The 27408-nt window shown below is 41.1% G+C and overlaps 1 protein-coding gene across 6 annotated transcripts in view; it reads left to right on the forward strand.

Moving 5' to 3' along the window:
* tom1 (target of myb1 membrane trafficking protein) overlaps positions 1–27408 on the forward strand; it is a 105848-nt gene that overhangs the window by 25930 nt on the left and 52510 nt on the right. For all 6 annotated transcript variants that reach the window (XM_072588492.1, XM_072588493.1, XM_072588495.1 and 3 more), the window contains 2 exons: positions 17315–17393; positions 25482–25631. In XM_072588492.1, coding sequence (XP_072444593.1) covers positions 17315–17393; positions 25482–25631 — 229 coding nt within the window. The remainder of the gene's footprint in view (positions 1–17314; positions 17394–25481; positions 25632–27408) is intronic.

Genomic DNA, 27408 nt, shown 5'->3' on the forward strand with positions numbered 1-27408 from the left:
TAATTGATCAAGATGCTTTTGTAATCTCAAAGCTTTCCTCACTACCGACTACGTCACTAATTTTGGTGTCATGTGCAAACTTACTAGCCGTTCCTCCCAAATTCTCCTCCAAATAGTTCATACAAATGATAAACAGCACCAGATCTAGCACCGATCCCTGTGGAACGCGATTGGTCACAGGCTTCCAGTCCAAAAAAAAAATCCACCCCATCAACATCCTCTGTCTCCTATTGAAGCCAATTTTGTATCCAATTGACCAGCTCTCTCTGAATCCCATGTGATCCAACTTTACTAATCAGTCTACCGTGCAGAACCTTGTCAAAGGCTTGGTTGAAGTTTATTAGACCATGTGCAATGCACTGCCCTCATCAATCCTTTTGGTTGCATCCTCAAAAGATTCAATCAATCTGGGCTGCAGAATTGTCCTTCCAGGATTTCATTATTGAATCTGTGATATCCAACCTTCAGCTATCTATTACCACTTGTACCAGTTGTGTTTTACCCTTCGGACTCAATACATCATTTAAATATCCTCTTTCTGTTGGCAGAGTAGGCGCGTTTACTGCAGGTTAAATTCCTTGGCCTCACATTGGTTCTTGTCCTGCCTCTTACCAAATACTGATGTTCCCTTTTTAATTTTCACATGCACTCGAGGGGCCAGGTACAACTCAGTGAGCAACTCTTGTTCTGGAGATGTTCTGATTTACCTTGAAGGGGAAAACTTTATTTCCAGCTGATATTCTACATCTATTCCTTAATTTTATTCCAGTCCATTTTCCCTGAATACATGTCAACCCCTCAAAATAATCTGTTTTTCGATTGAGTACTTTGGCTTTTGTCTTTCTATGTCAATGTTTTTGTCGTTATCTTAAATTTTAATATATTATCATTACTTTTGTCGAGTTACACCTCATCCTTATTTGTCTTGTCTGTTGTGGTTCATTTCCCATTTCTATATTCAGCAACGGTTTTTCTATTGGGTCTCTTGCATACTAAGTAAGAAATTAAGCACGGTTTTAAAAAAAAGTTGCTTTTTTTCCCCTTTCACTACCTCTTGCCAGATTATTTAGTGGGTATAGAAATCTTCTGTAATGATTGTCATTTATTTATTTCATAGTGCCTACAGTTGAGGCCCTTTTTCTTTTGCTGCCATTTTGTTCTGGTTGACTGGTAGAAGAGTTTCTGTATCAGCAATATTTTAGTGGATTGCTCTTTTGCCTATTGGAAGGTTGTGGATTCAAGTCCCACTTCACGATTTGATTCCACCTTGTTTTTTTGTGTTCAAGGGAGTATTGCATTGTTGGATGAGACTTTGAACCACATCCTGTCTCCCTCACATATGGGTGTATAAGATTTGATTTTTGAATGAAAATGGCATATTATCCTGACTGATATGTATCCTCAATTAACCCCTCAAAAGCAGGTTGCCAGGTCATTGCTCCATTTGATTGTAGGAGCTTGGTATGTGCAATCTTAGTGTCCTGCTTTCTGTGTTGCCACAGTTACTACACTTTGTGAAAGCCATTTATAAATGCAGGTCATTTTTCTTCGTCCTCTTTTAGTTGTTCTTTTTCTTTTTCTAAATAAATTAAATACTGCATTTTTTAAGCTCCTAACTTATTTAAATGGAATCAATTTCCAAAATTCTTTTAATTTCTGGTTCCTTGCTACTGATTTTTACCCCAGTGCTTCATTTTATTTAAGATGCTGGGTATGTTGCTGAACAGAACTTAATTCATTGATCGCTCTTATATTTTCTTTGGTTTACACTTGTGTTCTAAAACATTTATCCATTTCTTGAGCTTTGTGTTACTCATTCCTTTCCTTGATCTCAGCTTTACTTTCACTTCCTGAAAATAAAAAGAAAATAGAAGTTAGGCTTTTGCAGTTTTCACCAGATATATTTCTCTTTTCTGTTTTTTACCCTCTCTCACTTTTTTTTTTCTCGCTTTTCTCTCTCTTTCTCTCCCTCTCTCGCTTTTCACACGCTCGCTCTTCTCGCTAACTCGCGCTTTTTTTCTATCTCTCTCTCTTTTCTCTTTCTCTGTCTCGCTTTTCACTCTATCTCTCGCGCTTCTCTATCTCTCGCTCTCTGCTCTCTCCCTCTCGCGCGCGCTCTCTGCTCTTGCTTTTACTCAGCTGAATTCAAGTTTTAATAGCTGCTCTTTTGGATTTTAAGCCCATGTCCCCAGAGCATTAGCTGGGCCCACATTATTGCCAGTTCAATAACATTATCACTTAGCCATCCCCATAAGGAGACAATGGCTTGAATAAGAGTCTTGAAATTATTAAGCTAGAGGTCTTCTTTTAAAAATAAAATTGCTTCAGCTTGTGCTATTTCCTCAACAGGAATTTTTCTTACTTATGTTATTCTCCCTCTTATGGACCATGTAACAAGTTCTCCTTCAGTTTTTCTGATGGATTGTTTTATTGCGGCACCACAGGCAATGCATTGCACTGTCCTGGGTCTTTATTTGCAACTGTAGAGGATGCTATCTATCCCTTTAATTAATCCACAGACTCCAACAAACTTCAATCCTGGCTAACTGATTATTTGCTAGTTCGTAGTTTATTTCTAGAACTAATTGAGGAACTTGCAGTCTAGACTTAGCCTTGTATTAAAATTAATTAGTAATTAATTTGTATACTTTACATAAAATGAAACAAGTAGTAATTAAAGTTTAAAATTTCAGTTAAACAGTTGGCTTAGGTTTATTTACTCCTTCTGTTACTGCATCACAATATTTTATATATGAATGAAGTTGAGTTGAATTATGCATCTGTAGGTGAACTGAATCATCTTGGTATTTTTTCTGGATTAATTTGCTTGTCTGTCCATAGTCATTGTGGTCCATGAATCAGATTAGCTAACTAAATTCAGAATAGTTGGCCCCTGTTTTCTTTCTCTCTCCACACATGCCAGATTTGCCAAGTTTCTCCAACACATTCTCTCTTTATTGCAGATTTCCAGCATCTGCAGTATTTGCTTTCACCACAATGCTTCAGCTGTTCATTGCCTAGTCCATAGCAGATCTTCTCGTACCTGTTATTCCAGGTTCACTCCCTCAGTTCAAGGATCTTTGGTCACTGGAAGTGTCCCTGCCTCTGAGTTAGAAGTTTTAGGTTTCAAATCCTAGACTCATGCCATAATGTATGTCAATAGTTGATTATAACTACCGACTCCTGTTTACAATTCACTTACTGTTGGAAGAGTATGTGGTGGATTACAGGTTGCTTTGCCCAGTTGTTAGACTGCGATCTGTCTCTGGAAATCTGAGTCAGTCTGTCAAGAAAGATTTTGCATTTCCATAGCACCTCTTCCCACCCTGGGTGATTATGAAGTGGTTCTCTGCCAATGGTGAACCCTCTACTGATGTGTGATGTAGAAAACCCAGCATCCAGTTTGTGGGCACAAGGAGTTCCACAAGCAGCTAACAGGAACTAAGTAGCCACCCTTTTGAGTATTGCGTGCAGTTCTGGTCACTGCATTATAGGAAGGATCTGAAAGCTTTGGAAAGGGTACAGAGGAGATTTACCAGGATGTTGCTTGGTATGAAGGGAAGGTCTTATGAGGAAAGGCTGAGGGACTTGAGACCCTTTTCATGAGAGAGGAGGTGGTTGAGAGGTGACTTAATTGACACATTATAAGATAATCAAAGGGTTATATTGGGTGGACAGTGAGTCGTTTTCCTAGGATGGTGATGGCTAGCACGAGGGGACATCACTTCAAATTGAGGGGTGATAGTTTCTTTACTCAATAATAGGGGTGTGGAATGCACTGCCTGTAACAGTTGTAGACCTGCCAATTTTAGGGGTATTTAAATGGTCATTGGAAAGGCATATGGACAAGAATGGAGTAGTGTAGGTTAGATGGGCTTCAGATTGGTTTCACAGGGTGCGCAACATTGAGAATGGAAGGAAGGGCCTGTCCTGTGCTGTAATGTTTTATGTCTGTGTTCTAGGATAGTTTACTTTTAATGATATTGGGTTCTTTCAAAACTGTGGCTGTGGGATCTGTCGTACTGCTTGAGAGGGCAGATCCAGCCACGGCTCAAAGTCCCATCTGAAAGATGGTACTGCCTCAGTATTGGCACTGAGTGTATCAACCTGCGTTTTGTGCTCCTGTCCAGGATTGGAGGTTTGAACTCCTAACTCCACTGACTCCAAAGGCAGCAAGCTGTTCACAGTTGTAGGTAGCCATGTTCTTGACTGGACATTTGGTGTGTATGATAGGTAGCGGAAGTGGCCAAGGGGGCAGTGAGAGTCCTGACATCTTGGCTCAGGAAGATAAGGTCAGCGTAGACCAGTTGTTGAATGTGGACTTGTGGTTCGCTGTCTGTCATTTCACCTCCATCCCTGACTGATTGCTGTTTGAAGCAGAGCGATGCTAATCTGAAGCTTTTGGGGCTGTTGTCAAGGACACTGGTGAGCAATAATCTGGTGATTGTCAGGAAATGAGAACATTGCACGTGCTGGGTTTTAGAATTTCAATTGGGTTTTAAAAATTTGGAAATAGTTCTTTTTAATAATTATAATAAATGGCCGAGTTTATTTAATAGAGTCATAGAGTGCTGCAGCACGGAGACTGGGCCAGTTTGGGCCAAAGGGCCTTTCTAGTCAAAATGGTGTAAAAACAATGACTGCAGATGCTGGAAAGCAAATACTGGATTAGTGGTGCTGGAAGAGCACAGCAGTTCAGGCAGCATCCATTTCGCTGCTCGTTGGATGCTGCCTGAACTGCTGTGCTCTTCCAGCACCACTAATCCAGTATATCCATTCTAGTCAAAATGTCCATCCACATTAATCCTATTTCCTTGCACTTGTCCCATATTCTTCTAAACCTTGCCTATCCATTCTGAACCTTTTTCATTCAACAGTAATGCTGTTTTTTTTTTGAAAGAGGTAAACCTGCTGATTTTGGGCCTATATGTCACTCCAGTCCCACACCAACCTGATTGATTTCCAACTGCCCTCGAGCAGGAGCTCAATCAGTCACTCAAATTGGATCAAACGTTTGGTAGAAGCTGAATGTTTCTCAGGACAGTTAAGGATTGGTGATTAATGCCAGCCTTGCCAATGATGTCCTCATCCTCAGAATTCATCACTGGGCTGTAATGGGGGAATGTCCCTCTGGTAGGAGATGTCATCTTGGGTTGTGCTGACTCTTTGTGCTTTTTTTTTGTTGTTTTAAATGCAGTTTTAATCTGGGATCTTGTTGACCTTTTGTTCTTGCTGACTGAAAGTGTAGCTGATAGTTACAATGCTGTGGATAGTCACTGTAGTTCAGAACGGTTTGGTACCACTCATGGGTCTTTACTCAACCAGAGTTCAATGTTCACTTGCAGCTGGGCCTGTAACCTGATGAAGCTGTTACCTTCCTATATTTGCAGCTGTCCATACTTCAGGCCCACTGAGTACATCAGCCTGTAAAGCTGTGCCCAGTGATGGGAGAATTCAACTATTTCCTTTATTTTGAAAATGATTTTCTTTGTTTGGGAAGTGGGTGGGTGTACGTAAAATCAGCAGAATTCTCCGAGTCGGGGGGGTTGCAATAAATTGTGGAGCCTTTTGACTAAGCTGTTTATCTCTCTCACTGTGAGCCTGAGATGAGCTTTGTTTTTAGACATAAGATGTAAACAAATTGTTACAGTCAGAATGGAGATTTCAAACACTGGTGGGCGAAGTTTCTCAGTTAGTCAGTCAGCCACTCGCGCACTCTCATTCACTCACTCTTTCTCACTTATCTCTTCACTCTCACCCCCTCACTCATCCCTTCTTACTTCTCAACTTGAAGTATTTGATGGTGACGATGTGGACAGGCAGGTGTCTGCTTTTGTATATCTGTTTGGAAGCCCATTCCTGCCCTTGGGAATATCAATTACTGGGAGGTTTCTGAATGTTGAGCATCTGTTAACTGAATGTGGGAATTCGCTCTTACACTGGGTTGGGGCATGTTGTTGCTGTCCAGGTTGTGGTGGTTTATTGGGGTGGAAAGAGACCACTCAGCTCATTGTCCCTCTGCTAAGAATGTTAAATGGGCATCATTGCCTCATGCCAATTGCCAGCTCCAATCCACGACCACCAGCACCGACCAAACCCCACCATACGTAAATACCTATTCATTGAATATTGCATGCAGTTCTGATCTCCTTCCTATCAGAAGGATGTTGTGAAACTTGAAAGTGTTCAGAAAAGATTTGCAAGGATGTTGCCAGGGTTTTGAGTATTTGAGCTCTAGGGAGAGGCTGAATAGGCTGAGGCTGTTTTCCCTGGAGTGCCGGAGGCTGAGAGATGACCTCGTCGAGGTTTATAAAATGGATAGGATAAATAGACAAAGTCTTTTCCCTGGGGTGGGGAAGTCCAGAACTAGAGGGCATAGGTTTTGGGTGAGAGGGGAAAGATTTAAAAGGGACCTAAGGGGCAACCTTTTCATGCAGAAGGTGGTATTTGTAAGGAATGAGCCACCAGAGGAAGTGGTGGAGGCTGGTACAGTTGCAACATTTAAAAGGCATTTGGATGGGTATATGAATAGGAAGGGTTTGGAGGGATATGGGCCGCATGTTGGCAGGTGGGATTAGATTGGGTTGGGATATCTGGTTGGTATGGACAAATTGGACCAAAGGATCTGTTTCTGTGCTGTACATCTCTACGACTCTAATAGCTGTTAAATCTGACCTTCCTAGTCTCTGTGGCTTAGTAATGCTTAGTCTGCATTTAATTAAGCCATTGTTGCGTACCTTTTCAGCCAGATATTTGGTAAATATAGGAACATATGGTAAGAATTTCAAGTTGGAGCCTCTTTTTGTTTTAAAAAGAAAATCTTCATGTTGTACAGCAAAGGACCAGGACAAGTGTGGCACAAAAATCTTGGCTATATATGTAGGGTTTGAGGTTCCAAATGTGCACTGGAACAGTACTGGAATTTAGCTAAAAAACTGCACCTTATTGGTGCAATCAGCAGTAGACGCCTGTCATGAGGACATCGGACTATGGGTTTTTCTGGAGCCAAGTAGGAAACATTCCATGCCTCAGTGAGAGGTCTACCTTACAAGTTCAACTGCTGGGCTAATCCAGATAACAGTATTATTTAAGAGCTGCCTGCTTTAATTATTTCACTATTGTTTTGAATCTTTCTTTTTCCAAGGCATGTCACTTTGGGCCATTTTAACTCCATTGGATCCATCCTACGTACTGAATTATCAAGGGAGCTAAGAATTACTTAACAATGTCAAGCCTGACAATTTTTTTCCCTGTTTGTCTTTAATGTAATCCCCTTTGGATCATTGTTTTGCAGCCATTTTAGTGGAACAAACAAGCTGGTTTATTGTAAGGAAATTATGCTGCTTTACATCAAAGAAAACCAGTTTGTTTTGTTAACTGTTTGTTTAACAGATGCTCTTGTGCATTTTATTGCATTTCCACTTCATATTGACTGAGAATTTTGCTAATTGAGAGGCAGAAAAGCATTAGTTGAGTGAGAAAATGGAAATGTTCATTTGCAACAGTGCATAGGATTCTCCTTGCACGTAAACTTCAGGTTGATGACCTTCTAGCATGCCCTGGAATCTCCCAAGAATTTCTGTTAACAACCCCAGAGATTTGTTGCCTGAGCTCTGGATCAGATTCAGCACACAGCCGGTTTCCATCTCATGACTGTCCATCGAGAATATGCTGACAAATGATTAATACCACAGAAATGTTGACAGTTTGGCATGTAAGTATTTGTCTGTTAAACCGCAGTGGGGAGCAGGGCACATCACTTCTATGATGGTCTTGCTGTTGGAAAATGTGTGATTGGCTTCACTTCATTTTAAGCCTTGATACTGATTAGAGGATTGCTCCAGTGGAATTACTTAGCGAAGAGGTGTGAGGTAAAAGGTGCAGAACCTCTGTTCTGGTCTCGAAAGTAGTCTGGGTTAATGGGTGCCAACATTGTCAGCTTGAATATCCATTGTTTGAGAGAGAGGAGAGGCCAGTCATCTGGAGGTTCACAAAGTAGTAAAGGGGAACCTCGATTATCTGAAGAACACAGGCAGGAAGAGTTTGTTTGGTTAATCAAATGCCGGATAACTGTTTAGCCAAGCATCTTGTGGATAATCCAATATTTGGGTAATCGAATGCCGGATAATTAAGGTTCCTCTGTACACACTTACTTTCCTAAGGAATTTCAAACCAAGAAAGAGAATGTCCTAAAATACTTTAAGGATAATTAAGCACTTTCAAACTGTAGCTCCCCAAGTACAGCGATCTATATGCAGATGTAAGGTTTCTAACTGTACCATGTGATATTGAGCAGATAATCCTTTTCTAGTCAAATCATTGAGCCATTATTGGCCACAGGACAGTCAAAATCTGCACTACTGCTTCTAATCCCACAGTTACTTTAGTTTACTTGATTTTATCTCCTCCCAAAAGCAGTACTTCTGACACTGTAACACACCCTTAATCTTCCAGTGGGATCAAATTCCAATGTTGAGCTGAAAGCATTGGAAAGGATCTTGAACTCTGAATCTTCAGAGATGACTGCTACAATTGAACCATTGAACAATGCTGCAGTGGCAGCATTAGCCAAAAGAACTTGTGGTACCATCATGCCAGAAGCTACTAGAGCACAAGTTCGAGCACAAGTTCTAGCACATGTATACATTCTGCATACCTGCAGCTTTCTGGAGCAATCTGGTACAAATTCAAATTTGTAAATTCATATTTATATATGTTGATAAGTGCGATCAATTAATTTTCTTAACTGGCATTAAGCTGGTGAGACACTCTGCTCACTAGCATTTGCCAAGTCACTAATTCTGACATTGTGTTTTTTTTAATTAATTTGTGGGATTGGGTGTCGCTGGCTGGACAGCATTGATAGCTCATCCTTATTTGCCCTTGAGAAGATGGTGGTGAGCTGCAGGGAGGGAATTCCAGGATTTTGACCGAACGACTGTGAAGGAACAGCGGTTTATTTCCAAGTCAGGGTTGTGAGTGGCTTGGAGGGGAACTTGCAGGTGGTGGTGTTCCCAAGTGCCCACTGCACTTGTCCTTCTGGATGGAAGTGGTCTTGGTTATGGAAGGTGCTGTCTAAGGATCTTTGGTCAACTTCTACAGTGCATCTTGTAGACAGTATACACTGCTGCTACTGCGTACCCATGGTGAAGGGATTGAATGTTTGTAGATGTGGTGCCAATCAAGTGGGTTGCTTTGTCCTGGATGGTGTCAAGCTTCTTGACTGTTGTTGGAGCTGCACCCATCCAGGCAAGTGGTGAGTATTCCATCACACAACTCACTTGTGCCTTGTAGGTGATAGACTTTGGGGTGTCAGGAGGTGAGTTACCTGCCACAGTATCCCTAGTCTCTGACCTGCTGTTGTAGCCATTGTGTTGATGTGGTGAGTCCAACTGAGTTTCTGGTCAATTGTAACCCTAAGGATGTTGACACTAATTGTGATGGTAATACCATTGAATGTCATGGGGTGATAATTAGTTTCTATTATTGGTGATGGTCACTGTCTGGCATTTGTGTGGCGCAAATGATACTTGCCAGTTGTCGGCCCAAGCCTGGATATTGTCCAGATCTTGTTGCATTTGAGCACTGCTTCAGTATCTGAGGAGTCACAAATGGTGCTGAACACTCTTCAATCATCTGCAAACATCCCCACTTCTGACCTTATGACAGAGGGAAGGTTGGGCCTAGAACATTACCCTGAGGGACGCCTGCAGAGATGCCCTGGAGCTGAGTTGACTAACCCTCTTCCTTTATGCCACATATGATTCTAACCAGCGAAGTGTTTGCCCCCGATACCCATTGATTCCAGTTTTGCCAGGGCTCCTTGATGCCATACTTGGTCAAATGCGGCCTTGATGTCAAGGGCTGCCACTCTCACTTCTGGAATTCAACCCTTTTGTCCATGCTTGAACCAAGGCTGTAATGAGATCAGGAGCTGAGTGACCCTAACAAAACCCAACCTGGTGTCACTGAGCAGGTGCTGTTTGATAACACTGTTGATGACCCCTTCCATCACCTTACTCGTGTTGGAGAGTAGACTGGCCAGTAATTGGCAGGGTGGGATTTGTCCTCCCTTTTTGTGTCTAGGACATAACTGAACACCTTTCCACGTTGTCAGGTAGATGCCAGTGTTGTAACTATACTGGAAGAGCTTGGCTAGGGAATCAGCAAATTCTGGAGTATAGGTCTTCAGTACAATTGCCGGAATGTTATCAGGGCCTATTGCCTTTGCAGTATCCAGTGCCTCCAGTTGTTTCTTAATACCACATGGAGTGAATCGAATTGGCTGGAGACTGGTATCTGTGATCCTGGGGAGGTCTGGATGAGCCTGAGATGAATCATCCACTTAGCACTTCTGACTGAAGATTGTTGCAATTGTATCAGCCTTATCATTTGCACTGATGTGCCGGGCTCCTCCATTGTCAAAGATAGGGATATTTGTGGAGTCGCCCCCTCCAGTGAGTTGTTTAATTGTTCACCACTTTCATGACTGGATGTGGAAGGATTGCAGAGCTTAGATCTGATCCATTGGTTATGAGATCACTTAGCTCTGTATACCACTTGCTGTTTGTTATTTGGCACACAAGTAATCCTGTTTGGTAGTTTCACCAGGTTAACACCTCATTTTTAGGAATGCGTGGTGCTGCTCTTGGCATGCCCTTCTACACTCTCCATTGATCCAGGGTTGATCCTCTGGATTGATGGTAATGGTTGAGTGGGGGATATGCCAAGCCATGAGGTTACAGATTGTGCTGGAGTACAGTTCTGCTGCTGTTGATGGTTCACAGCGCCTCATTGATGCCCAGTCTTCAACTGCTAGGTTTGAAGTCTGTCCTATTTAGCACAGTGGTAGTGCCACGCAACACGATGGTTATTCTCAATGTGAAGGTGGGATTTCATCTTCGCAAGGACAGTGTGGTGGTCGCTTTTACCTATACTGTTTTGGACAGGTACTTCTGCAGCTGGCAGATTAGTAAGGATGAGGTCAAGTAAGTTTTTTGCTCTTGTTGGTTCTTTCACCACCTGCCACAGACAGAGTCTAACACTCCTATCCTTTAGGACCTAATCACCTCAATCAGTAATGCTGCTGCCGAGCCACTCTTGGTGGTGGATATTGAAATCCCCCGCCCCCCCCCCCCCCACACAGTATATTTTGTGTCCTTGCCACCCTCCGTGCTTCCCCCAAGTGTTGCTCAACATGGAGGAGTACTGATTCGTCAGCCGAAGGATGACAGTACGTGGTAGCCAGTAAGAGATTTCCTTGCCCATCTTTAACATAAGATTTCATGAGATCCAGAGTTGATGTCAAGGATTCCCAGAGCAACTCCCTCCCAACTGTATCCTATCGTGCTGCCACCTCTGCTGGGTCTGTCCTGCCGATCAGACAGGACATATCCAGGGATTGTAATGGTAGTGTCTGGGGCGTTATCTGTGAGGTATGATTCAGTAAGATTGACTATGGCAGCTAGTTGATTGACTACTCTGTGAGACAGCTCTCCCAATTTCAGCACTAGCCCCCAGATGTTGGTAAGGAGGACTTTGCATGGTCGACAAGGCTGTTTGTGTCGCTGCCATTGACTTTTCCGGTTCCACGGTCGATGCCAGACGGTCTATCCAGTTTCATTTCTTTATGACTTTCTAATACTTGATACAATTGAGTGGCTTGCTAGGCCATTGCAGAGGGCAGTTGGTGGGGTGAGAGGATACAACTGTGAGAAAAAGGTCTCTGGTTTTACAAAATATTTAAAACCTATAATATTATTTACATGCAAACATCTCCAGGAGTGAATTTGCAAACTTGCTGATACCTGAATAATCAGTTATTAACCTTTTTTATTTACTCAGGGGACATGGGTGTCGCTGACTGGCTATCCCTAGTTCCTCTTGAGAGGGTGGTGAAGCACTGCAGTCCACGTACGTAAATAAAGCTAGTGTTACCGGGGAGAATTCCGGATTTTGAGTCAGCGACACTGAAGGAATGGCAAGATGTATTTGAGTCAGAATGGTGAGAGGCTTGAAGGGGAACTTGCAGGTGGTGTTCCTATGTGACTCCTTTCCAAAGGTGCTAAGGACCTTTGACAATTTCTGCTCTGCATCTTGTATTGCAACACACTATTACTGAGCAATGGTGGTGACCGAGTGGATTTTTTTGTGTAGATGGGTTGACAGTCAAACAGGCTACTTTGTCCAGATGGTATCAGGCTTTGTGTTATTGGAGCTGCACCCATTGAGGTAAATGGGGAGTGTTTCATCGTACTTCTGTTTTGTACTTTGTATGTTGTGATGATACTGTCACTTTAAAAGGTCATTTTCACCTGAGCGTTTTGAAGGGAGGTTGTAAATGCAGAGGTGCAGAACTGGCTACTAAAGACTGCTTAAGTAAATGATGTGTGAGGCCTTTAGGTTTTTTAAAATGTTGGAACAATGGAAGAAGCTTGAATGGGAGTGGCCAGCTATAATATCAGAAGCTGTTTGGAGTCTGAGTTGGAAGCTTCAGTGAATGATTCCTCACTGCTACTTTCGCTGGAATTTCTCTTGAGATATGTTCCTCCTCGATTAGAGAACGGCATGTCAGAATCTGTCTGCATTTTCCTTTTTGCCAAGGGGTGTGTTTATGGGATGTTACTATATTGTTACTTGGTATAGGTATTGTATCTGTTATTCAGTTAAGCTTTCCAATAGTTATAAATTCCTCTTTCTTTTGTTTGTATTTTAACTATAGTATTTAAATAAATTGTGTTTTGCTTAATATTATGTAGTTTGACCAGTCGCATCACATCTGGAACACTAACTTCACATCTACCTTTTAAAATAATAAAAAGTTAGGGTCTAGGCTTCCTTCTTAAATATTTTGAGGGGGTCTGGTCTGATCCATAACAAATGGTAGTTCATAGGCTTTGGGGCATCAATTGATAGGTAGCATTGTTAATGACATTGCTTTACTGATAACATACCTGTTGGGTAGATGCCATTATTGTAACTGTACTGGAACAGCTTTGCCAAGGGAACAGCAGGTTCTGGAGCACAAGTCTTCAGTACTAATGCTGGAATGTTGTCACGGCCCATAGCCTTTATAGTATCCAGTGCTTCCAACTATTTCTTGATATCATGTGTGGTGAATTGAATTGACTTAAGACTGGCATCTGTGATACTGAGAACCACTGGAGGAGGTAAATATATTTGTAAGCTGCTGAAATATAATCAATGTAACAACTTGACTTTTGTATCTTCTTTTGGAAAGAAAAGGGCAAGGACACTTATTAAGTGATTTAGTGTCTTCACATCTCAAAACGCTGACTTGCTTTGAGTTTTTCTGGTGCCGTATTTGTCCCTATTGCAGCAGCCATTCGGTACACAGTGATCCCAGGAGCAAATTTGATTTTTGTTCTTTGTATAAGATGGTTTGAATTACAATAGTGAATGTTTATAATTCCCATTTGGGTGGGAAATTGTTTGATGGAAATTGCTTCAGCTCTGTGACAGAACTAAACCACCCTGTTCCCTTTGTGATTGAACAACATTGTCTTCAGGTGGGAACATCTGGTTGTGCATTCTTGCCATACATGGCCCTTGGCAGTTTATCTTATGACAATCTAGGTGTGGCTGTTTGTGGAATGTGATATTAATTACACTAGGTATGAAAGATTGCATTACAGCTCTTGCAATTTAAGGTCATATTCTAGTGGTGAGAGTTCAAATTCAATCTTGTCAACTAGGAAATTTAAATTGTTAATTTGATAATTAAATTTGGGTTAAAAAATCTAATATCAATCATGGCAATCACAAAATTGATCTGTTCACTAACGTCCATTCTTTGAGGGGATAAAATTTGTTTCTTACCTCATTTGACTAGTATGAATTCTGGACAGCAATGATTTTTAACCACTTTTTTTGTAAATGACCTGTTAAGCCACTGTGTCTCAAGATGTGTGCAGACGTAGTGTTGGACTTGCCACTTATTTTCATCTTGTGAATCAGTTAATAAAAGAAAACCAGCTTGCTGTAGATTCTGTATGCTATTACTGATGCTTGGTTTACACCACTAATATTCTCTGAGACATATCAATGAGATACATCAATTTCCTCACCCAATATGTCCCCATTAACTACAACTTCTATCTACTAATCTTGATTTGAACTGTTTTGGTGTTGTTTGTATAAGCTTTTTCTTTCAATCAGTTTTTAATCAGCTGTATTGCAGTTTGTTTGCAATGAATCATAAATTTAAGTATTCATGCCTTGTGAATGTCTAGCTTATACCTATTGAAAGCCTTATGTTTTCAGCACTCAATCTGCAGGCAGGTGAAATCATTGAAAATTTACAGCCAATGCTGAGTATTTGATAAAAACTTCGAGGAGAAAGTGAGGACTGCAGATGCTGGAGATCAGAGCTGAAAATGTGTTGCTGGAAAAGCGCAGCAGGTCAGGCAGCATCCAAGGAACAGGAGAATCAATGTTTCGGGCATAAGTCCTACTTTCCCCATTCCTGAAGAAGGGCTTATGCCCGAAACGTCAATTCTCCTGTTCCTTGGATGCTGCCTGACCTGCGCTTTTCCAGCAATACATTTTCAGCCCCGTATTTGATAAAAAGCCATGCATCTTGTAAGTTTTTTTTATGAACCACCTGCATTGAATCACAACACCTCTTTAAAAATAAGGTTGCATGCAAATCTGTGGTCTTAAAAAGGAATGTGGCCTTTTCGTCATTTTCAACTCCTCCACCCAGAATGTTCAATTCTCACCGTCTTTTTAGCACTGAGTCAAGCAGCTAAAGACCTCCATTTATTGTCTGTTTAAAAGGATGGTGCTTTTAACAGTTCAAAAATTCTGCAGTTAAAGTTAAGCCCAAAATATTTTGATCCTGACTGATAGGGTTTCCAATTGAACAAAGGACATGAGTGAGTGACTGATCGGGGAAAAATAGTGTCTGTTTTTAAAAGGTTAAAATCTGAAGTTGATGTGATTACCTGTGTGAAACCCCTATAGGAATCAACTGAAATATTGCTGACCTTGTGCGCTGGGCAATAGATTGGCTGGCTTGATTTCCACGCTGTGATTTGTGTCTACTGAGTGGGAGGCTTGAGATGAAAAGTTCCCTAGGTTGGCCAGAGGTTTTGGAGGATGTTAATATCAAAAGCCCTTTCTCCCCAACAGTCCTATTCAAAGTTCATGCACCTGTGGCCCTAAGTCCAGAGAGCATACAATCCTTGGCTATCGCTTCTGAAAATAGTGTCAAGTTCCACAGGTACATGAGATAACAGTGGATATTGGCTACAGCTATCACTCTCAACCCCTCCACTGTTTCTGATTTTGTTTATACTGCTTTTCTGATATTCCAGTTTGGATGAACATAAATATATATAAATTACGAGAAGACTAAAGGCATTGTCAAACCCCATTTCTTAACCACTGCTTGATTTTAATTAGATTACCTATAGTATGGAAACAGGCGCTTTGGCCTAAGAGATCCACACTGACCCTCCGAAGAGTAACCCACCCAGACCCATTTCCCTACCCTATATTTACCCCTGACTAATCCACCTAACACTATGGGCAATTTAGCATGGCTAATTCACCTGATCTGCACATCTTTGGATTATGGGAGTAAACTGAAGCACCAGGAGGAAACCCACACAGACACAGGGAGAATGTGCAGACGCCACACTGACAGTCGCCTGAGGCGGGAATCGAACCCAGGTCCTTGGTGCTGTGAGGCAGCAGTGCTAACCACTGAGCCACGATGCCGCCCCCTCAAAAAACAAAGATGATCACAGCACAAAGAGGTCAGGCAAGCCTGTTCATGACCTTTTGACGTATTTTGTACCTTATTTAGTTCTGACCATATATCGAGTCCATTAGCAAGATCTCTGGAACCTCACACTGTACGTTTTCATCTGTTAAATACTTGATCTGTGTTTGTTACCTTTAGACTTGCCTATATTTATTCTAGCTGAAAATGTGTTGCTGGAAAAGCGCAGCAGGTTTTTATTCTACTAATTTACCTCAGCTCCCAGTCTGTTAATGTCACTGTAAACTTACCATTATGTTTTTGAATATTTGAGTTTGCTCTGTAATCTCTTCAACATGATGAGACAGTTGTTGCAATTTTCACATTTGCATCCCTGACTTCCTTTCTTCCATCTTTGGCAATACTGTTAGCTCCATAGGCTCTAAGCTCTAGAATGCCTTCCTTAATTATATCCATCTCTGTCCTCTTCTAAGATGCTTCTGAAAGCTTACTTCATTGACCAGCCTTACTACTTCTCTTAATAGTCATAAAGGTCTACTTCACAAAAAAAGGCCTTTAGCACATTGAGCTGCGCTGTTCAGAAGCAACCACCTAACTATTCTGGTTCCTCATGTGCCTTATTTTGTTTGATTATCCTTCTGTGAAGTAACTTGGAACATTTATGCTATATTAATGGTGCCAAATAAATCCAAATCATTGATTAGTAAGGTGGCTATGCCACTGAACAGCTGTCTTTCATTGTTGTTTTTAGAAGCATCTTGGTGGAGGAGAGATGAACTAGAATAAAGCTTGAAAATCACCACATTAGTTCCATTAACAGTGGATGATTATAAATTTAACCTTGTTTTGTCTATTGTATGTTAGACTTTGAGCATTACTTTGTTCTAACTATATTAGGTGAATGCCAAGTAATGCTGAGAAATGATGTTTTCTAAGTTTAGATTTGAGTCACTTAGATCTTTATTTTATTCTGTGATAGTCAGTAGTACCATCCTTGTAATCCCCAAATGTGAACCTTGTGATGGCATTAATTATGTTATTATGAGTATAGTCAGAGAAGGTGTTTATATTTATATCTTGCAACCATCTGGCAAATGAGTTGCACTTCACTCAGTGTTACGTAATAATCCTTATGGGACTGACCTAGTTTATTTACTCAGGTTTAAAGATTAGATTATGTGGGACGTTTTGAAGAAGGCTTGACTTGGTCAAAAGACCCAAAACTCTAGGCAAGGGGATTCTAAATCTTGGTCTAATATTCTGATACTTTGTTTAAAAGTGGTAGGGATGAAGTAAAGAAGTAGATCCAGTGGCTCATTAAATTGTGTGCTTATTATTTTAATCTGATTTTTCTTGCATAATGTAGAATTAAGTGTTCCTATTATGATGTAGCAGTGCTATAAAATTTGGAACCTCGTTGGACCCTGTATTTTTTTAATTCCAAAATCTTATGAATCATTTGGATGTTGAATGAACACTTAAAATCTATTGCTAATTATACCTTGTAAACTGTTGAGTCTTGTTGCCTTATTTCTTTTGTAAATATATTTCTGCTTCCTTTCTCAGACCAAAGGATGCAATCAGGGCCTTGAGGAAGAGGCTTTCAGGAAACAAAAACTTTCGGGAGGTGATGCTGTGCCTCACGGTTAGTCTTGTGATTTAATTTTAAGGTACAGGTAGTTCTCCTATAACGCCTTCGTTGCATTCCAGCAAAACCTCGCTTAATAGAAAATTGCTTAATAAAAATAATGGGGCCTATGAGAAAAGTGGGGTTAGGGGCTGACCAGCAAAAATATCACTCACGATTGCTCAAAAATCGCCCGAATGCAAAGTATAGCGCAGCCTGAATGAAGGTTGAAATTATTTATTAACGAAGCAAAAATAAATTTAACACAGTACATTTAAAAAAATGTAAGAAAGCTGCTGTCTATTCTCAGTACCTTTCAGAAAGCTGTTCTGTCAGCTGCTGAAATTGGCGCATGCGCAGGACGGCACAAAGACCGGCTCTGACAACGCACATGTGTAGAACGGCACAAAGACTTCGGCGTGGATATCAGCGCATGTGCAGAATGACATGAAGACCGGCACCGAATGTGCTCGTGCGCAGACACAGGCGTGTATGCAGAAGGGCAAGAACATTGGCGCGTGCGCAGCACAAAATGTGCAAACCGATCCCTGCTGGAATTGCGCTGTTGCCAACAGACGCAGGCATTCTCCAAAATACCATTCTCTAATTCTTCAGAAATGCTCTAGGCAAAACGTGCGTCATCACGGACTTATCTCTACTGGTTCTTTTGTGGCAAGAATATTGCAATGGCACTTGTTTTAGCAAGTGTGTTAGCTGCCATTAACTTAAGTAGTATCGCCTCTTTGCAATGCTACACGTAGGTCTTTGGTAGCATTGATTATATAGATGAATATTTTTGTGTAATGTTCTATTGTACCACATGACACACCGCATTCTGATTCAAAAGTGGAGCTGAGATTCAGGTGGCCTATCCCTCAGTCTAATTACTGAAAACAATGCCAGTCTGATAAATATGTGGAATAACTGGGCACATAATGTGCTTGCAAAAGAAGTGTCTCATTACAATATTCTGAACATTGAAGAGTCAGAAAGAATCCGCATAAAAATGTGAGGTGCTGCATTTTGGGAAAGCAAATCTTAGCAAGACTTATACACTTAATGGTTAGGTCTTAGGGAGTGTTGCTTAATAAAGAGACCTTGGAGTGCAGGTTTGTAGCTCCTTGAAAGTAGAGTTGCAGGTAGATGGGATAGTGCAAAAGGCGTTTGGTATGCTTTCATTTATTGGGCAGAGTATTGAGTACAGGAGTTGGGAGATCATGTTACGGCTGTATAGGACGTTGGTTAGGTCACTTGGAATATTGTGTACAATTCTGGTCTCCTTTCTATCAGAAAGATGTTGTGAAACTTGAAAGGGTTCAGAAAAGATTTGCAAGGATGTTGCTAGGGTTGGAGAATTTGAGTTGTAGGGAGAGGTTGGATAGGCTGGGGCTGTTTTTCCTGGACCGTCGGAGGCTGAGGGGTGACCTTTATAGAGATTTACAGAATTATGAGGGGCATGGATAGGATAAGTAGGCAAAGTCCAGAGCTAGAGGGCATAGTGAGAGGGGAATGATATAAAAGAGACCTAAGGGGCAACTTTTTCACGCAGAGGATGGTACGGGTATGGAATGAGTTGCCAGAGGAGGTGGTGGAGGCTGGTACAATTGCAGCATGTAAGAGGCATATGGATGGGTATATGAATTGGAAGGGTTTGGAGGGATATGGGCTGGGTGCTGGCAGGTGGGACTAGATTGGGTTGGGATATCTGGTCGGCATGGATGGGTTGGACTGAAGGGTCATTTCCATGCTGTACATCTCTGACTCTATGACTCTAATTGCCTTTATTTGTTGTTTTTGTAATATCCTTTTCACCTTGAATCATGGCAATTGAAACTTCTGTTCATAAAATAAAGTTAAGAATTAAAATACATTGATCCAAACTTGGTAATTTAAAGAAATCCAGGTCTGCCTTGTTAGATGGGCAGTTTTTGTTTTGACTTGTACACAGGTTGTACACAATCAAAAACATGGAACAAGCTTTGTGAATGTATGAGAAATGAAGTATCATAGAGTCACACAGCATAGAAACAAACCCATTGGCCCACCATGTCTGTGCTAGCCAACAAACGCTAAGCTGCATTAATCCTATTTACCTTCTGTTGGTCCATAGTCTACTGTGTCCTGGCATTTTAAGTACATGTCCAGATGCTGCTTAAATTCTGCGGGAGTATCTGCCTCCCCCACCCTCTCAGGCAGCCCATTCCATATTTCCACCATCCTCTGGGTGAATTTTTTATTTCCTTAGATCTCCTCTAAATCACTTACTCTTCATCTTTAAACTTATATCCTCTGGTCTTAGACAAACTTGCCTTGAGGAAGAAGTTCTCACAATCTACTCTGCATAATTTTGTACACTTCAATTAATCGCCTCTCAGCCTCTTCTACTCCAAGAAACACAAACCCAGCCTATCCAGTCTCTCCTCATAACTGAGGCTTTTCAACCCAGGCAACATCTTGGTAAATATCCTCTGCACCCTTTCCAGTGCAGTCACCTTTTCTGATATTGTGATGATCAAAACCGCACACAGTATTCCAACTGTGGCCTGCTTAAGGTTTTTATAAAGTTGGAGCAAGACATCCTTGCTCCTGTACCCTTCACCTTAGCTAATGAAGGCAAGCAACCCAAATGCTGCTTTCACTACTCTCTGTCTATGCTGACACCTTCAGGGATCTATGGATTTGCAGATCTTTGTTCCTCAGTACCCCCAAGGGATCTAGCATTCATTGTGTATACCCTTCCCTTGTTAGACCTCTCAAAAGGCCTCACCCCACACTTGGATTAAATTCCATCTGCCGTTGCTTTGTTCAATTTACCAGCTGATCAATATTAGTCTGTAGCCTGTGACCATCCTCCTCTCTATCAAGAACACCCATTTTCATGGTGTTACTGATTTAAATGTTTGAATATGAATGTAAAAGGTATAATGTAAATAACAAACAGCAAGGGTCCCAGTACTGATCCCTGTGGTTCATGAGCCAGGCTTCCAACTAAAACAAGAACCTTCCACCATCACTGTCTGCCTCCTATTTATAATCTAGTTTTGGATCCAGTTTGCAAACCTGCCTTAGATTCCATGGATCTTACCTTTTTGGCGCAACCTTTCATGTGGTACCTTGTCAAAGGCCTGACTGAACACATCAATTGCACTGCCCTCATAAGTATAGAGTTATAGAGACTAACAGTATGGAAACAGGCCTTTCGGTCCAACTCGTCCATGCTGACCAGATATCGTAAATTTATCTAGTCTCATTTGCCAGCACGTGGCACATATTTCTCAACTCTTCCTATTCATATACCCATCCAGGTGCTGTTTGAATGTTGTAATTGTTCCAGTCGTCCTCTGCTTCCTCTGGCAGCTCATTTCATACACTCACCACCCTCTGCATGAAAAAGTTGCCCCTTCATTCCCTTTTAAATCTTTCCCCTCTCACCCTAAACCCATATGCCCCCTAGTTCTCAAGTCCCCCAGCACAGGAAAAGATCTTGTTTATTTACCTTATAAGGTCACCCTGCAGCCTCTGATGCTCCAGGGAAAACAGCCCCACTCTATCATCTCTCCTTGTAGCTCAAACCTCCAACCCTGGCAACATTCTTGTAAATATTTTCTGAGCTCTTTCAGAAAGTTTCACAACAACCTTCCTGTAGGAGGGAGACCAGAATTTTGCACAATATTCCAAAACTGGCTTGTACAGCTGTATTTATTTTCCATTTTCAAAAAACAATTCAATTAGTCAGACAGGATCTCTCAAACAAATCCATGCTGACCTTCCCAGACTAATCTTTGCCTTTCTAAGTTTTGATTAATTCTGTCCTTCAGAATTTTTTCCAATAATTTCCCTACCACTTTCGTCAAACTAACTGGTCAGTAATTACTTGATCTATTCCTACTGCCCTTCTCGAACAAAGGAACTAAGTTAGCTCTCCTCCAGTCATCTAACACTTCATTTGTGGCCAGCAAGGTATTAATTATTATCCACGAGTGCTCCAGCAGTGTCTGTCCTTACCTCCCACAGCAGCCTAGAACACAATTTGTACACCTGTATATCTGTTAAATGTCTAATACCTCCTTGTTAATATTAGTGTTCTAGAACATTACTACTTCAACTGAAATCCCCAGCTACAATGTCTTTCTCCTCTAAATATGCTTGAGAAGTATTCATTTCAGACCTCACCCATGTCCACTGGCTCCACACACAGGATGCCTTTTTTTTCTAATAGGTCCCACCCTTTCTCTTACTCTTAATATACTTGAAGAAACCATGGGATTTTTCTTGATGCCATCTGTCAAAGATATTTCATGACCCTTCTTTGCCCTTCTAATTTCCTTTTTTAAGTAGCCTCCTAGACTTTCTATAATTTCAAGGGCCTTCCCTGTTTTTAATGCACTGTGTCTGAGATAGGCTTCCTTCCTTTTCTTTATCAAGCTCTGTATCCCTTGATATCCAGGTTTGCCTGGACCTGCTGCCCTTGCCCTTCAGTCTTGGAGGAACATACTGACCCTGAATTCTTGCTATCCTACTTTCAATGGGGAGGTGATGGCCTAGTGATGTTATCACTGGGCTGTTATACCGGGAACCTGGGTTTGAACCTCACCATGGCAGGTAGTGGAATTTTAATTCAATAAAATCTGGAGTTAAGAGTCTAATGATGATCATTAATCCATTGTCTGAAAAGCCCACTTGGTTTACTAGAGAAGGAAACTGCCATCCTTACCCAATCTGGACAACATATGGCACCAGACACTCAGCAATGTGGTGGACTCTCAACTGCCTTTTGGGCAATTAGGAAAGGGCAATAAATGTTGGCCCAGTCTGCAACACCCATCTCCTGTGAATGAATTTAAAAAAAGACCCCACTTTCCAAATGTAAACTTAACTGAATGTATCAGCTCCCAGTCGATGTTGCCAGATTTTATCTAATGACATTGAAATCAGCCTTGCCTTAAGTTGTGTGTTTTAACCTGTGCACTTATTGACTTTGAAACTGCATTTTGGTCACTGTTCCCAAAGTGTTTGTTCACTGGAACTTCAGCCATTTGATCAGCTTTGTTCCCAAGTATTCTGTCTAGTACTGCCCCCATCTCCAATAAGGCTATCTATGTGCTGCACTTCAAAAAATGTCTGATTCTTTCACACTAAGATGATCCTGGTTAATGTTAGGAAAGTTGTAATCTCCTGTTTCTCTCATAACTTTTTAAGATTTGCTTCAATATTTGCTGTTCTGTCTCTCTCTGACTGTTTGAAGGCCTGTGGTATAATCCCAAAAGATTAACTGTCCTTTTTTTATTTCTAATCTTTTAAAAATGGCTTCATTTGAAGGCCCTCTCAGGATGCCCTTCCTCATTACTGCAGTGATGGTTTCCTTTATCAATCATGTAAGGCCCCCACTTCTCAAACCACCACCACCCACAAATATCACACCTAAAACTTCTATATCCTGGAAAGTTAGCTACCAATTCTGTCCTTTGTTCAACTATGTCTCAGATTGTAACAACATTATATTCCCATGTACTGATCAGTGCTGTAAGTCCATCTGCTTTACCAATCAAGCTCCTTGCATTGAAATAGGCACAATTTAGCTTTCCAGACCTGCCAAGTGCCTTATCCTGCTCATGTCTTCTCCCTTTTATTGGACTGTACTGGCATTCCTTCTATATTTGATTGGACCTTCTTGCCAGTTATACATTGACTCTGGCTTTGTGCCCCATTTCCCTGCCTGATAATTTTAAAACTTCCCCAATAGCACAAGCAAAGCTCTCAGAAAGTTAATTGGACCCATTCCAGTTTAGGAATTACCTATCCAGCTTGTTCAGGTATCACCTATCTTGAAAGCTATCCCAATGATCCAAAAATCTAAAGACTGCCCTGACTCTGGTGTTAGTGAGACAACATAGCATTCAAGGTTCACATTTACTGCTGCAGAACCACCTGTCAGTTACCCTTACAATTGAATCCCCTGTCATGAAAGCTCTCTTGTCATTGATGGGAGAGAGTATGTAATTCAATACTGAGTGAGATATCTGTACCATCTTCCTCACAAATATCCCTTCCCTCAAAAATCATCTACAAAGCTGGCTGGAAGAAGAGCAAAAACCCAAGCCGAGAAGCAGACTGCATCCAATCTCCATTTTTGTATGATTTCAGCAGAGACTAACTTGAAAGGTGCATGAACAGTGGTAAATGCTATTTTAGTGTTACTAAATGTAACTCTTTTTGGTCTGCTCTCTGCCTCATTCCCTGCTGGTGAGCATTTAAGGTCTCATCTGGCTCTTTCTAGTTTTACTACTTAACTGAAAATAAAAAAAGAGAAGTTTTTTAAGTCCACTCTGCTGCGTGTCATTTATCTTAATACCCCACCCTCCCAGAAGGATAGAATTTGAATTGTGGCTCTGTCATGTAAAAGGTTACACAAATATTTATTGAATTGGCAAAGCAACAAATAAAAATGCCAGAAAAAGTGGTACCAAGGTTACCAAATAAACCCTAAAAAGAGGAAAACAGAAAATGAATGTAATTTGTGAAAACTGTAAAGGCAGACTGTAGAAGTTTCTTTGTGAAAAGGAAAAGATTAGGTAGAACAATGATAGTCCATTGCAGGAGACTGGTGAATTGGTGGTGGAGAACAGGGCAATGGTAAGAATGTAAACAATTACTTGGTCCCTATAGAACCCGAAACAGAGAGTCTCCCAGTAATGTTGTGCAGCCAACAGACTTGTGAAACTGAAGAACTGAAAGGAATTAGTAAAGGTGTCGTGTTTGAAAAATTTAACTGGATTCAAAGATCTTGGATGGAATAAGTTTTTTTTTATCCCAGAATTTTGAAGGAGGTAGATATAGACATAGAGGATGCATTGATGGATGTCTTTCAAGATTCTGGAAAGGTTCCTGCACACTGGAAAGTAGCAAATCTGATCCTAGCTAAAAACAGAAATTGCTGGAAAAGCTCAGCAGGTCTGGCAGCATCTGTAGAGAGAAATCAGAGTTAACATCGAGTGATCCGAAACCCTACCTCTGATTTCTCTCCACAAATGCTGCCAGACCTGCTGAGCTTTTTCAGCAATTTCTGTTTTTGGTTCGACTTTTATTTAGAATGTAACCCCAGTATTTAAAAAGGGAAGGAGAGGGAGCATTAAGAGCTCTCGATCTGTTCGTTTGTCAATACTTAGGAAAATGCCAGAATCTATTACAAAGGATGTAATAACTGAGCACTTGGGGAAAATCTCTCTCTCTTGAGGGTGATGAGTCTTTGGAAGTCTCTAGCCCAGTTATGGTCTCTCTTATACTACATCACTATAGTCTAGGCAGTCACTTTGATTTGGATGGGGCAAGCCCAAATTTATTCAAACATGGTCCTGGCAATGCAATAAGTAAATCACCAAATCCCTGGCTTTGCTGGTTTCTTCCTGTGCTTGTATGAATCCCCATTAAATGTTTGACCACTGTCTCTTGACGATAGCCTTGGTTTTGGCTGCTTTAAAATTTTGCCTAGTTTTGGGTGGTTTCCATATGTTGGGTCATACCTAGGTCTTAGGAAGTGCTTCCAGGAGGTGGTTATCCAGTTTAAAAGCCCTTAGTTACTATAGTTGACTGATTCACAGTGGAGCTTTCTTATTTTAGTAAAACATAGACTTGAAATTTTGATTGAGGTTGGTGAAATGAAGAGCATTAGATTCAATTCAAGTGGATTGGCTTAGTTTAGTTGGGATATTTTGGGCCCAAATACATACTATTTAGGATATATGTCAAGAAGAACCCCCATTATAGCCATTGTCTCATGGGCAAATTATTGTTTACAGAAAGTTGGTTTTGCATCAGGCATGAATGGGACTAACATAACTATGGGAAACACATTGTGTGGAGAACAGTTTTGTTCATAAAAATAAATGAAGTTTAAGACTAATTTGTTGACTGTAAGCTCTTTTTGAAGCATTCTAAAAATCTGATTTTAAAATTTCTTCCTTCCTCTTTCCCTACGTGCGCATTTGTAGCTTAGACAATTATATATCATGCAGTTTAGTTACAATTAGATTGGCTGCTTTTAAAATCCATGCTCAACATATGAACATGTTCTGTTTTGAATTTCTGAATTTTTAAAATCAAATACAGGTTCTAGAAACTTGTGTGAAGAACTGTGGTCATCGATTCCATGTCATGGTGGCAAGTCGAGACTTTGTGGAGGATGTCCTGGTAAAAACTATTCTCCCTAAGAATAATCCACCCACAATCGTGCAGGATAAAGTTTTGAGTTTAATCCAGGTAAGTGATGCTGATAGCTCACAAGTGTCTGGAACCTCTGAATAGTCAGCAGAGGTCATAAAAATATAAGAAAACAAGAGTTGGAGTTGGCCATTAGACCCCTCAAGCCTGATCTGCCATTCAGTAAGATCATGGTGAAGCTAATCATAGCCTTTACTCTTGGGTAGAAAAAAATCTATCTTGCTCAGCTGTGAATATATTTAGTCTGAAGAACCAAACCAATGAGCCTTCTCTGAACTGCCTGCTATGTGATTTCTTTCCCTCATAATGACATCTGAATTGTACATGGTAATCTAGGTGTGGACTTGCCAAAGTCGTGTACATTTAAAGCAAGACTTCCCTATTTCTTTATTCCATATCTCTTTCACTAAAGGTCACATTTCTAGGATGCAAGAAATACCTTATGTAAAAAAAAAAGTTGGCCTTACATTTTATATTAGAAAAATGAGAGTCTATTTTATTAAAGCGTATAAGATGCTACATGGTGGATACTGAAAGGATGCGTCACCTCTATAGGTAATCTGAAGTGTGGAGCACAGTTGCAAAATAAGGGATTTGTAATTTCAGACTAAAATGTACAGGAATCTTTTTTGAGGTTGGTATTTTTGGAATTCTCTACCCCCGAGAGCAACGGAGTCTGGGTGATTTTTAAAAAATATTTGTTCATGAGAAGTGTGGTATGTTGGCAAAGCCAACATTTGTCAACCATCTCTAACTGTTGTTTAAGAGGGTGGTCTCCAGCTGCTGACTGTAGGTCTAATTTCACCCAAGGTGTCCAACAGTTTATTGGGAAAGGAGTGCCAGGATCTTGACCCAATGACAAAAAGAATCATAGTATATTTAGAATGGTGTGTGGGTTGGAGGGGAATTTGCAGGTTGTGGTGTTCTTGTGCATCTAGTGTGCTTGTCCTTCCAGGTGTTAGCACTTTGTGTAACCACAACACTTTTGAAGGAGCCTGGTTGAGTTTCGACAGTGCGTTTTGTGGATGGTGCACACTGAAGCCAATGTGTTGGTACTGGTGTGAGATAATGATCATAATGGTGATTAGGGTACTCATAGAATCCCTGCATTGTGGAAGCAGGCCATTTGGCCCATCGAGTCCACACTGCCCCCTCTGAAGAGCATGCCACCCAAACCCCTACCTTATCCCTATAACACTGCATTTTTCCATGACTAATCCACCTAGTCTACTCAGCCCTGCATACTAGGGGCAACTTAGCATGGCCAATCCACCTAATCTGCACATCTTTAGACTATGGCAGGAACCTGGAGAAAACCCACGCAGACAGTCCCCGGAGGCTGAAATTGAACCTGGGTTCTCCCGCTGTGAGGCAGCAATGCTAACCACTGAGCTACCATGCACTCATCTAGCAGGCTGCTTTGTTTAGGATGGTGTCAAGCTACTTGAGTGGTGGAGTTGCACACATGCATGTGAAGTGTGTTTGATCACAAACCTGAATTGTGCCTTGTAGATGATGAACAGGCACTGAAGAGAGAGATTATTTTGCACACAATTCCTAAATATTGTGGTCACAGGTTTTGATTGGTCCAATTCTGTTTCTGGTCAATGGTAGCCTCAAGTATGTTGATTGTTGAGAATTCTGCTATGTGACTGCCATTGAACGTCCAAAGAGGATAGTTCCCTCCTTGGATATGGTCATTGTCTGGAACTTGAATGGCATGAATGCCATTTGCCACTTATTGGCTCAAGACTGGTGGTTGTCCAGGTCTTGCTGCGTATGGATTCGCACAGCTTCAGCTTGCAAGGAGTGGCGG

Source organism: Chiloscyllium punctatum, chromosome 18 (assembly GCF_047496795.1).
Source record: "Chiloscyllium punctatum isolate Juve2018m chromosome 18, sChiPun1.3, whole genome shotgun sequence".
NCBI lineage: Eukaryota > Metazoa > Chordata > Chondrichthyes > Orectolobiformes > Hemiscylliidae > Chiloscyllium > Chiloscyllium punctatum.